The sequence below is a fragment of the Strix aluco genome, chromosome 18 (assembly GCF_031877795.1).
Source record: "Strix aluco isolate bStrAlu1 chromosome 18, bStrAlu1.hap1, whole genome shotgun sequence".
NCBI classification, from domain to species: Eukaryota; Metazoa; Chordata; class Aves; order Strigiformes; family Strigidae; genus Strix; species Strix aluco.
This window is the reverse complement of record NC_133948.1, coordinates 8762581-8775986: the sequence shown is the minus strand read 5'-3', so window position 1 is coordinate 8775986 and position 13406 is coordinate 8762581. Positions and strand designations below refer to the sequence as shown.

Sequence of the window (13406 nt, the reverse complement as noted above, 5' to 3'; positions counted from 1 at the left end):
CTTTAGCCAAGGCATGTTTACCCAGTAATCATCTGCCATAGCGCCGTCTTTTAATAAAACGTTCATACAAATGAACAACATCTAATGGTCTCTGTTGCTAAATATAATCCAGCATGCAATATTGGCTACACAGATGAAATACTCTAACAGGGTAAGAACGATGTTACTGCCTAGACCAAAGTCAGGATTTCAGTCCCACTATTTAGTTACTGACATGAAAGAGCAGCTGGTGGGGTGGGATCTTGGTGGGACTTGGTAGAGGTTTGAACTCTGTTCCTGCTTTTGCAGTGATCATGGGAAGAAGACGACAAGTCCTTCTCTTCTTTAGCTGACTTTCCACCACATGAGCATATTATTTTCTCCCCTGGCTTAACAGGCCTTGTTGCCCTGAGTCTTGGCAAGTATTCTGGGTGCTCCTGTGGGCAGGAGAGCTCATAACCTGCTGGGTCCACCTCGCAGGATGAGCACAGCTGAGACTGAGACCTTCCCTTCTGTGGATCTTTAACTCACTCGTGGGTTTGTTGTTGCTGTTGCTGTCTCTCCTTTTCAGGCAGAGAACGTGCCCCAAAAGGAGCTCATCCAACGCATGCAGTGACCAGGAGGTTAGTGCTAATGGCTTCAGCAATTTCTCTTTCTCTCTTTCATATTGGCTGTTGCACTGTTTATCTGACGATGTTTACTGGGGCATGTTCTGAGTTGTAGAATGGGATCCAGAACTCCGCCGTCGATATCAATGAGCTCCAGCTGGTGGTGCCAAGTCGGGACAATGAAAACAACAACCACTCTGTCAGCCGGGAGCAGGCGGGTAAGCACGGGGCAGTGGCGGGAGCAGGTCAGGGCACCCCGTAGCCCCCGGCCAGTTAATCAGATCGTTTCTTCCTTGCAGTCCTCCTCGCTGTCTCGCCCATGCACAGCTGGAGAGCCACTTCACAGCAGAAAGCCTTTGTTGTGGGAACTATTCCTTGCTGCTCTCCCGCCTGGCTGGTAGGGTAATTCCCCTGGCAAGGAGCACACACAAGTACAGTTCCAGGATGCTGCCAACAAAAGCTGTCATAGCACATGGCATTGCAGAGACACTGGGTTAGCAGAGCAAATGTGTTAGGTTCAGGCTGCTACAAACAACTTACAAAGATCCATAAACCATGGAAGAGTTTCACCTGCCATGTGCCTAACCTTGTCTGGAAAGGATGAGTTTTACAGTGCTTACATTGGCTTTGGACAACTTTGACTCTTGGAGCTAACTTTTTCTGAAGAACTTCATGGATGAGACTGCTTTACATGACATTTACCTCACAGTATGTTTCAAGCAAAAGAGACCCCCAGCTGAGCTGCAGATAATGTCACTTACTGCAATTTTGAGTCAAAACACACGAATTGTATCAGTGCCCCTTTTGGCTGGTGAAGTCCAACAGGGAGCTGCTTCATGTTGTGTTGCTACACACCATTGGTTTCCCACTAAACCATCAGCCATTACACACAGGTCTCCCACAGGGATCTTCCTAAAAAGCTAACTCTGTGCTCCCAACCACGTCAGCTTTCCATCTCCTGCTTTGGAAAAGTCATCGAGAAGGTTGTGGCCAGAGCTCTCCTGGTGTGGACCAGATGGACAAGCTTTGGGGACACATGCACACACACACCCCTGTGGCAGTCCTGGAGCATAACGCTGCCTGTAGGAGCAGCATTGCTAGGGTTCAAGCAAAAGCACAGCTCCCAATTTTAACAGGGATGGGTAAATACAAATAAAGAATGAGTTGAGCAAATCTGCAAGTTTCTGATCTGCAGCACAATCTTGTGTGTTTAGTATCAGGGATTTCGGTGTGGGTCTGTCTTTATTAGAAAGCAGACCCAGGGGTGTTCCTCCCCTTCCCTTTTGTTTTTAAAAGCTTGCAGTTTCAGAGGAGAAAACTGTTGGCTTGAATTTTGTTCTGACTGGTGTGACAGACAGCCAAAGCCTATTCTAGATTGTCTGGGGAGAGAAGGAGGAGGGTTTGTCATGGAGGAGTCGGGAACAGATGTTTTGGACTCTTGTAAGCAGTCTTTATTGATTTTCTTCTTTACTCAGTCACTTCCTGCGGAGGCAGCACAGAACGGTCTCCTCAGGACACTGACCCAGATGTGCCCTCCTCCGTATCCGCAGTGACCACCGAGACTGGGAGTGATGAAGTGTTTATTATTTCTGCTGGACCTGGGGCCAGCGGCCTGAGCTTTACCACCTACAGAATACAGGTAGGAATGCTCTTCGGCATCTCTAGCAAGCCACTGGATGCCCCTCTTGGACAGCACTTGTCATATCTATCCATTTATGCTTACTGCCCACTTTGCAAGGAAGGGAGTGACTGAACCAGGCAGTTCTTCTAGCCCTCGAGCTGAGCTGCCATCAAATGATGTGGGCTGTGATCCTTCAAGCCACTATCTTCCCAGCTTTGAGAAGAGCAAGGCCAGAATAGGTGATAGTGCAGAGCAGTAGGACCAGCCCTCAGAAATATGTTAATTGGCAAAGATGATGTTCCATTAAAAACATCACTTGTAGCAACTGAAAGACCTGCTCCTGACCACCAGTACCAAGTGGTCAGGGAAGTTACTTGGCTCCTCAGCTCGTCAGAAAGTTATTTAACTGTCTCACCAGGCTGATGTGAAAATTAACAGTGTATGCTCCAAAGAAATCAAGCACTTTAAGTGGAAGCACTGGGGTCCTTTCAAACACACACACAGAAACCTGAGTCAGTTCAGTAGGTTCTCTCTTATTTTAGCTCTTTCCCCTGCGCTCCTGGTCAATTATTTGTTTAGAAACAGATGATAGCTCAGAAGTCTCAGGTCTGGCTGCCACCTCTTCAACCTTGAGTGTAGCGCCTGACAGAGCACATGCATTACAAGTCTATGCATACTAAAGCCTTTCCCAGGTCAATACTTTCTTCTCCACTACCCTCTCTGTGGAGGCCCCCCCCCGCCATGAGAAGAAACAACCAGCACAAGAAGCTCACATGCCCCAGAACAGTCCATATAATATTTTTGTCACAGTTCACAAAACAAAAGCATTCTGTATCCCTGCACTTGATTAGGAAATTAGCTAGGAGGCCAGGCTAGTCAGGATTTTCCTATGCTAGTGTAAGACATGTGCTAAGCTTTTCATCCAGTTGACCACACTGATTAACAGAAAGAGAGAAAGAAGGGAAAACAGGTCTGGTGCCTTTCCTTGCCCAAACACCTTACCTTCTGCAGAGCAGGACACTGGGAGCTGTTTCCGTGCCCAAGCTGGACACCCTTGAACACCTGCACTCCCTGGACTTCTTACCAGTGGAGAGAGCTTCACCTGGTGGCAGTCACACACAAATACAGCTTCTAGACAGGGAAAACCCCTTTTCCTTCTTTTCCCCACTCTAGTCAGAATGAACAAATACACTTAAAGAAAAACATTTCTATTCTGCCATCCCTTCTGCAAGCAGTCTGTGAGAGAAGATTTATATATATATAAGTATATATAAATAAAATACTTAGTGTTAAAAGAGTTCTAAGTGAAAGTAGCCCAAAAAATTAAAGTGATTTACCACATTATTCACTCAGGAGGCACCTCCTTCTCAGCAATGTCCATGCTGCAAACAAGTGAATCGATTCTCTCAACCAAATCCCTTAACAAGCAGAAAACCTACCCAAGAAGGGTGAAAGGGCCTGTTTAAAAGCATGGGGTCTTTCCGCACAGCTGAAGACTATCCTCTCCAAGGAGGGTGGAAATTGAGCACAACAGGCTAATTACAAACCTGCACTCACATGGGATCTCTTCAGGCTGCTTGAGTTACGGGGGGTTACTGGATGTTAGAAATAAACATGTTAATGGTTTAATTTCTGAATGTGTATTTTTAGGATGTAAAATGCAGCTGGCCAGCCAGCTCCTGACTTTAGCCTCTGAGCCCTGCAGTGGGTATGGTGCATAGTTTTGTGGACCAGCATGAGGCAAGTAGGATGAGTTATCCATGGGTCCGTAGCCACTTTCTTAGCAGGAGCTAAGAAGTTATCCTCATGTGAAAAGATGTATGAAATCCTGAGCCTTTATGGTACAGTAAATAACACCATCAGACTCGGGTCACCCCAAATGCTCAACTAGAGAAAGCAAGCTATAAGGAGCTTTCATTTTAAAAGTTATCCAGATCTTTTTACTGAGAAATGGTGGCTGGCCACTTGGACTTATGCCCCCCAGTAAGTGTGAGCCTCAGCTCTGCTGGGCGGGAGCCAGTAATAAAATGGCTTTTGCTTTTTAACTTTTAAAATCCATTTGAAGAAATCAATCCCATCAGGCAAGAGCTGGGAGAGCAAACACATGTCTCTGTACATGGACTAGTGTAAGGAAGAGGAGAGCAGGATGCCTTTCAGATGACTTCTGAGCTATCCTCCAGGAGGGTCATGGCTTTCTAAGTCCCGTTTAGTTTAGGTCATCATTGAGCCTTTGTCTAACTTATAACTATGACCTCTGACTTCTATTCAGACATTACAAGTTTCAGATGCAAAGGTTTGAGTAAAGAGTATTATCATGGAGGTTTAAGAAACATTTTTTGCTAAAACATTTTCAAAATCTAGAAAATACATTATTCATCTTTGTAGTCACTTCCAGTATATTTATCTCAAAACCAGTGGCTAACTTTTACACCACTTTGGAGGTACTTATAATATTGGAATAGTAAATCCCAAGACAGCCTGAAGAGGCTTCTGAGGAGAAGACAGCTGGCTTATAAATTTATAAATAAAGATTGTTACTTTAATGAAATCTGAGACTAACAGCTTAATACTGAAAAAAAAACTTATCCAGAGCCTGAAACCTCTCCCAGATTCCTACTGAGATTTTTCTTCTGCTGTAGTAGCTGATTTCTTGCTTCTCTGCCCATCCATTTCCAATATGACATTTTAACTAAATAGTTTCTTTGATTTGAAGAAACTTGAGAGTTTCAGTTTCTCAGAAATAACAAATTACAAGTTTCTGGTTTCTCGTGACTGTTAAATCCAGGACACTGTGGGATTTATTTCAGACCCTCTTTAAGGACTATGTAAACTTTGGGAATGTGGATTTTGCATTCTTCTCATGACAACAATATTCGCACAGCTGAAAATTAAAAATACATATAGAGTTGTGGAACAGGAGGCTTGTATAAATAACAGGTGAAGTATTAGTAAGAACGAAAGGAGATTCATAGGACAGTCAGGGATTCTTCAACTTTTCTGGCTCTAAACCCACATAAATATTAAGGACAAAAATTGTGATTTTAAATGCAACATCGAAACATATAAAGTAAGTATGGAAGAGATCTTTAGAAGCTGTCTCTAATTCATTCCCATGTCAGATCAATTCTGCTTATACAGAGAGCTGGTAACAATGGTTTAATGTGGTCTCACCTTCCAATGATGGCAATTTTACACCTGTTTGGACGTCTTGTTCTACTGGTAAAGCATGTTTTCCACCTGCAAAGCATTTTTTATGTGAACTGAAAATCTCCTCGGCTCCAGTCTGGGTCTTGTACTTCTTGTTCTATTCACCACAGACACCTAGAAAAGATTATTCCCTTTCTCTTTATTTTTAATTATTTCTATTTTCTTAATTCTTCCCTAACACAGAATAAAGCGAACCATTTACTTCTGTAAGTGAATTACTTCTGGAATCATGCATTTTTGAGACTTCTGGTTCTCTCATTACTTGCTTCTGGATTTCTTTCAGCGGGCCCTGTTCCCCTTGAAGCTTTGTTTCCCTAGACAGACACATCTGGAGCCTTCCAAGAGCCAAGCAGAGTGGAAGACTTATGTTTTATCCAGTGAAGTTTACTACTCTGATCTGTCAGATATCTCCAGCAAACTAAAGCTGTAGATCTTTGATGTATTTGGTTAGTGAGAATGGTACAATTTTGTTTCTTATGTAACTGAAATTTCCCAATTCATTGATAAATCTGAAACTGGGGAAGCAAAGTAAAACTTTCATCCATGGAAGCCAGTGAACTTCAGGCAACATGCTGGACGAGCAATGAGAAGTTGCATTCCCGTGTCTTGTCCTGAGAAGAGAACCACTGAAGAAATCAGTCTCTTGCACTAACTGCATATTTTTAAAGTGGTTTTAAAACCTTTTGATGAAAGATGCTGTAAATGACTTTTATTTACTCTTTTCAGGACAAAAACCTAAAAAGAAGTGTCACAAGCCCAGCCTCCGTGTCTGACTGGCTGACTTCTAATCACACAGCTGCAGGAGCAGATGCTGTTGAGAAGGGGAATGTCCAGCTGGAAAATCAGTGTCCCAGACAACGCACATGGAGTGCCCGCACTTTCCATGACTTCCTGGCTCCAATACCACAGCTACAGAAAAAATGGTGTAGCTGGACCACCAACAGTCCCTTCACAAAGCTGGTTGACAACAGTGTAAGTCTTGCAAGGAGGGGAGGACATGATGGTCGGGGTCTGTGCCTCAGTACCCCCAGTTGCTTGTTGATGGGACACGTTTTCCCCTTGGTCTACTGCTTTGCCTCTCCAACCTGTAATGCGATACACATTTCAGTCCATCTTGCTTGGTGTATGGGAAACTCTTTTGCCTAACTATATTGTAATTTATTCAGGCTTTCCTGAAGTGCTAAGAAGATGTATTTCCCAGCAGTTAGCACGTGGTTAAGAAATGATCCCCAGACCAGAAAAATATGAAAAAATGCCTTCAGACTACATTATCTCATTGAATGTTCTGACATGTACCTTTTTTCCCCTGGTTATGCCTTAAATTCATTTTAATTGAGTTATTACTATTGCATTGTGAGGAATCCATAGGTGTGGGAGGGATATCTAGTTCTTACTGACTGTAATCACCAAACCAACAGCTTGTTACAAAGCTAATAGAGAATGTTTCTTCTTTTTTAAGGTAATAACATAGGTTTTTGCTAAAGAATGCATCTCACCTCTGACATAACCAGGAATTTTTACTTGTAGTTCCTTTGAGATCAAAGTTTCTCAAGAAAGCTGCTTTTCATGGCATGTCTACTAATTTATTATTATTTTGCACAGGGTTTTCCTACAGCTGCAAGATCCCAAGGTGTCCCAACTAGAAAGGTAATCTCAGCCACTGAGATAGAGGGAGCATCAGAGACCATTTACTCTGATTCATCTGCCAGTAATGCCTCATATCCCCTCACTCTGTCTGCACAAAGGCAGAGGAAGCTAAGCTCCTGCAATTTGAAGAAATCCAGGTTTGGGAATCCTTATTTTGGATTTTTAGCCAGTTCCCCTGACAGCAAACATGTGAGATCCTTGGATCCCTCAAGACATCTAGGGGCAGCATCTTCAGTTAACAGCCAAAGCCCCAAAAATCTTCTAGAGAGCTCCAATCCACTGAAAATCAACTTGGTCAATGGTTCGAAAACAAAAGAGCTCATGGTAGAAACAGATAAAAACAAACCGGTTTTTGTTATTTCTGAAGAAGGGGACGATCAGCAGCCTCTGGTCCTAGCAGAACATCTTAGTCAATGTGGAGATCATCTGCCAGAGCAAAATGCTGTGTATGTTCCAGCTGTGCCAGATAAACAGCCAGTGGTTCTGACTGTTGAGGGGAAGAATTCTGCCAGTTTCACGTCAAATCTTCCCCTTTGGGCAAAATCCCCTAGTTTATACAAAGGTCACGTGAAGGCCCCTAGCTCTTCTAGGGACCAGCAGAGCTCATCAGCTGTAGATGCTACTACTACTGAGACCCCACAGAACTGTGATACCCTAGCTGCTCCTACGCTATGCCATGCTTCAGTCCAGTGATGCCCTCAGAAAGACTGAAACATCAGTTCACAAAAACAGAGGCAACAGGGACGTGACCAGAGTGGAAGCTGTGCCAAGTAGATGAGCATGGCAGTCATAGATGGATGCAACTCTGTTAAGAGCGGTCTTTGCTTCCCACCCATTGGGATTGAGATGACAAGGATACGTACCATAGCACAGCACAGATGCCATCTTCCCCCTATGCTCATTAACCTCATCTCTATTCTTCTGCATGAAATTTTGATGTGGTTTATACAAGAAAGCATCCTCTGAAAAGGTACTTCAGACTGCAGAAAACCTTTTCTGGAATGAGAAATGAAAGTCATCTGAGATGGTTACATCGTGGTTTATATCTGAAATGTAAATCAGTCCTCTGTTACTGTGGTATCACTTGAGTCTTTCTGTTGGGAGCTATGAGTTAAATTCTGTTTATAGCTACGCCTGTACAATCCAAGCCTTGCCAAGCCAAGGGTAAGAATTCAATCATGCATGTTTGCGTACAGTTTTGTAAACTTAATTTTAAGCATTTCATAACTTCTGCACTCTAGCACAAGGTTTACCGAGCATTAGCATCTCTAATATTAAAGACCATGATTATCTCATATCCTAACTCTTTAGAGAAGTGTACAGACAAGCTGAGCAACCCAATACTGGATGCTAGTTCTATAAAAGTCTGATGTAGCTTTGTCTTTATTAGAGCTACATAGGCTTAAAACACCTCAGTCCACCACATCTTTAAGTGGTTCCTCATGGCAACAGGAGCATGTGTACAAAAACATTGAAATACTAGGAATAGTCTTCATCATCCAACACTTGGATACTTGCAGCTGCTCTTATCCTATATCCACCAGCTATTTATTGCTGGTAACGCACATTGACTAGAGAACTATTTCCCTTCCTTTAGCAGGCAAGACTTAAAAGATAAAATTAAGTGGGGCAAACTTTGAGTGCTCACTTTCTTTAGAAATGAACTACTAAGTGGCTGTGCCTCCCTGATTACAGATCCAGGGCATTCAATGGAATACTGAACCAAAGGGAAGCCTGCTAGTCCTATTGCCTTTAATAACCCCATCAGTATTTTAATTGCCTCCCAGTGATATTTTCCTATCTTTGCAAGAGACTCCTGCATGTTCAGCCCCCAACTTAGATTTTTTTTTTGCTTTCTTAAATGAAATAAATTCCCTAAGAAGCTGTATTTTGCAGCTGACACAGCACATTGTTTTAAAGCAATGTTATATCATAAAACAGGTGTCAGAAGGAAATCTTCCATACAAGTCTTCCCCTATATTAGCTACAGCGTGCATCGAGTTATCTTAATCCTTCTATGTGAAGGCATTTCAGTCTGATTCCTGAAATATTTAGCTGAATTATTTATGATTTCACCTGCTATTACACTTCCATTTGCCACCTATTAATGTCTAAGATAGGCAACACAAGATTGTAGGGTTTGCCTTATATTTTGTGTGTATGTTTACGTGTCTACGTAGACATAGAAGCCTCGCATCTGGTAGTGGTGGAAGCAAAAACATATATGCCCTTTAGCAGTTGACTCAAACACGAGCATCAAACAAGTCTCCACATTTGTTATTACCAGACTGGGTTGAGTAGTTTTGAAGCACAAAAGTCTGGCTCCAAGTTGGGGTTTTGTTGTTGTCGTTTTTGCTGTTGTTTTTAAATTAATGCTACATGATTCAAAGGGAAGAGTTAATATATTTATGATTTAAGAAAATATTTAGAAGTCTTTAGTACTCTAATAATAACTTCCACTGCATTAAATTCATATACGTTGTAATTCAGTCAGTATTCTGTTACTTACTACATTTCTAAAGATTGAAGTACTAAAAATCGACTTTTGAAAAGTACTTGTGTTCAGTTATTGACAATAGCTATATTTGAAGGGCTGGAAAAAGTGGCTTTTTCAATAAAAGTGTGTTTAACTATTCATTTCTACAATGTAGTGACATTTATTTTGCTTATTTTGCTGGAAGACTAAGTTGTACAGGCATTGCCTCAGAGCACCAGTCCATCGCGTGGTGTACACCAGCACAGCGACCTCCCTAGCAGTTGCTGCAATGGAAAGAGCACAAAAGCAAGCTGCTCCATTCAGTCAGCAAACCTGAGGATTAGATCCTGTTTGACTTCTCCTCAGTAACCTAGTAGATAATGAGGTGGTTGCTTACACCAGCTTCCTCTACTACCTCTCTGTGTAACCAAACAGATTTTTCTAAACCTGTGAAGACTTAACACTGTGTACCTCTTCCACTATTGCCTGCTGTAGTGGTATATAGCCAATTCTACACGGGACACTAAATCAGGTATCCTATGTTCAGCACGGACTATATACATATATATGTCTCAAGAGAGAGGCCCTCCTCTTGAAGAATATGCAATATTGAATGATGCTGCTTATTCTTAGAACAGATGTGGCTGATATACCAAACTATTCAAAGGCAATGTCTTCTGCCACCAGAAGACACTGAAGCCTGATGCCTAACTGGTGCATGCTGCAGGTACACAAAGACCAGCCCCTCGCTCTTGGTCTGCCCTGAAGAGCCCAGAGTACAACACACAGGAGACATAAGCTTAAGTTCTTGACTTGACTTTTGAAGTTCATGGGTTTTTTAGGCAGATCACTAAAATTAACTGCTAAAGAGGCATTTGTGTTTTATTTTGTAGCTTCAAAGAACTTATAAAATATTTTCTTCCTCTTACAGCTAAAGGAGCCATTTTGAAATTCTGCTCTTTTTTTTTCCTCCCAGGAACAGAAACAGTTTCCACCCATACTCTTCAAAAATTCATAGCTCAAATTTAAGAAATTCTGAAAGCTCCAGGCAGAATAAAGTGCTCTAATACCCTCAGCTGTAAATATTGACTAGGATTAGTTTTTAAATAGTATTACTTATGGCATTTATTTTGTTGCTAACGGCTATATTACTTCTGAGAGCTATGGTGCCACTCTCTAATGACAGAAAACATCACAACTCATGCATGGGCTTGGCCTTCAATTTTACCTCTGTGGTAATGTAGTCAGTTTACTGTGCTATTTTGCATACTGTAACTAAGCAGCAAATGGGATAAGCATGCTAAACACTTGCTGAAGAGGAGGAAAATAATTTCAATCACAATTGCATGGGAAAAAATGTCAAAAAATGTTATGGAGCTAACAAACAGAAGGAGTATTCTTTTCAGTAAAGTTGGATTTGAATAATATCAGCTTTTTTTAAAATTAATTATTCTGGAATATACTAGACAATCCCTCTAGCCAATGTGTTAGGTTGAAAAGGACAAAAATATGCGGGCATTCCCTATTTTTTTCTTTGTAGCAACAGAGCTTCAAAATAAAAGCTTGAAGCTATGCAAGCTGACAAGAATCCTGTGTGCTAGGTTTCTTACTGTCAGGTGGTTAAAATGGTTGAGAAGGGAGACTCAGTGGGAAAACAATCCAAAAGATTTCACATGCAGCTTATGCATTCTAACTTTGAGGATTCAGAATAGCATTCAGCAAGAAAAAAACATTTATAACTTCTTAGTGGAAACACGAACTGAGGTTTCCTCTCAGAAATCTAACCTTTAAGAGCAGTTGGTTAACAAAGCATCCTACTCATAACTGTTTGGGGTTTTTTTGGGTTTTTTTCCATGAGAAGACCACATGACCTATAACAAAATACCTTTGACCCAAATCGCCCAGTCAGTTATTAGATTTTATTCTAAACAATTGAAGATTAATTTGGATTGCAAGGAAAAAAGTCCTAAGCCAACTCTTACCTAACGAAAGCAAGCAACTGAAACTCAGCAGCCCTGAAAAGAATACCCAACAGAGACCAAATATAGCTTCAACATATATTCATGGTCTGTCTAGAAATGTCTTTGATGTTAAACCTCATATGGCACACTTAGCATTTTTTAGAATTCATTTCCTATGGAAACTAATGAGCTTAAGGGTGAAATTACCTCATTGAAAGTCAAAATGGTGAAGTGTGAAGAAAAGAAGGATGACCTGAAAAGCAGATTTAGAAGCAATCTTTGCATATTAAGCATTGCTGTGGGAAATAGTATAATTAGTTTTCTTCAGAAGTTATTTCTTGGAACTGTGTAAGTGGTATTTCAGCTCCCAAACATCATGCAGAAAGAACGTTAGATAAAATAGGTGGAAAAAATGCAAAATCCCCACACATTCTTTTTAAAAAAATCAAGAGATCCTTTTCCTAACTTCCAGTAACACAGTGTTGGTTTATTTTTAGAGGGCAGACTGTACAAAATAAGGCCCCCTTCCAGCAGAAATTTCCAAGAGGCCATAAGAAACCATATTTTCAGAGCATAATTTAGAATTGAGCATTCTCTTCTTAAATGCCTAAATCCTTTTACTTGAATCAAGTTATTTCCCTAAGCTCTTGCTGTAGGCTAAACCATCTGCACTACACAGTTCTACTGAAGACTAGAAATTGATACAAAATGGATGTATTTTGTTTGCAGAATCGATGAGCTAATGATTGACCTCTGAGTGTCAAATACCAAGATTTTTCTATTAAATTCAAGGAAAACAGTTCAGAGCTTAAACACAAATTATCCTACAGTTGCTGATTCAAATACTTCAGACACACTGCGTGCTCTCAGATTAACACTGACTGTTGAGAATAGTATGTTGTCAGCTATTCCAGCTGCCATATATTGTATTCTCTTTCTCACAGTCATGCTATCATCTTTCTTTATTCTTTATGGAGGGAGTGCTTGGAAGAGCTTATGCTGTGCTAGAACTGATCACTTGATAGGGTATAAATCCAAAAATCAGCAGCTTCCTCAAACTAAATTAGTTACAAGTCATTTGTTGACACAATGGAGTATAAAACACTTAAATCCACTAATGTAAGCACAGGGCAAGCCAACACAATTACAAGTTTAAGGTCTATCAGCTTGTCTTTACGGTGTACAGAACAATACAGCATTTTCACTTTTACATTACTTAAGCCAAGTTTGAATTTCTCTTTAATTTAATCTGAAGAACAAATGACAGCTGGTTTAGAACAGCAATATAGATTAGCTACAACATTAAAGGATATCCAGCTTCAAGCATGGGAATGGCAGCAGCGCAAAATCCTAGGATGCTAAACCACAATTTGAAGCTTTGGCATTACTGTCTTCTACCTCAGACAGAACGTGGCACAGGCAAGTCCTCCTATTTGCTCAGCAAGGGAAAAGTTCTATTCAGAAAAAGTTCTATTAATAGTAGCCATTTGAAATCTTATAACTTATACAAAATAGATCATTGTAAAGATGAGCACAATGTGACATTTTCTCTACCCTGCTGTTAGATCAATCAGTGGTATAATGCTTGTCACTTCAGTGTTTATGGTGTTGCAAAAAATTGAAATAGTATCCACTTCTTTAGAAGCAGTAAACTTTTATTTACTAGCATCTTGAAGTCACCTTGACAAAAATGAACTCTAGTTAATAGGTTTTTTGCTTATATCATTTGTTATAAATCCTATAAATACTGATGATCCTTTGTGATATCATCTGACACTTTTAAGAAAGTTTGAGAGAATTTCTTGGAATGACACAAAAACTCATGTCATTTGCAGTTACAAGTTCAAGAATAATATTTAGTTGTAAAATCTCAACATTCAAATAACTAAGAGCTTGACCAAACATTA

General features: G+C 40.7%; 1 protein-coding gene across 1 annotated transcript in view; it reads left to right on the top strand.

The window, feature by feature from the left end:
• Positions 1-9699, top strand: part of LOC141931619 (uncharacterized) — a 34742-nt gene extending 25043 nt beyond the window's left edge. The window contains exons 3-7 of the mRNA XM_074843976.1: positions 551-602; positions 703-805; positions 2063-2226; positions 6142-6387; positions 7018-9699. Of these exons, the coding sequence (XP_074700077.1) occupies positions 551-602; positions 703-805; positions 2063-2226; positions 6142-6387; positions 7018-7755 (1303 nt within the window). The 3' untranslated portion in view covers positions 7756-9699. The remainder of the gene's footprint in view (positions 1-550; positions 603-702; positions 806-2062; positions 2227-6141; positions 6388-7017) is intronic.
• The last annotated feature ends 3707 nt before the right edge of the window (positions 9700-13406 follow it).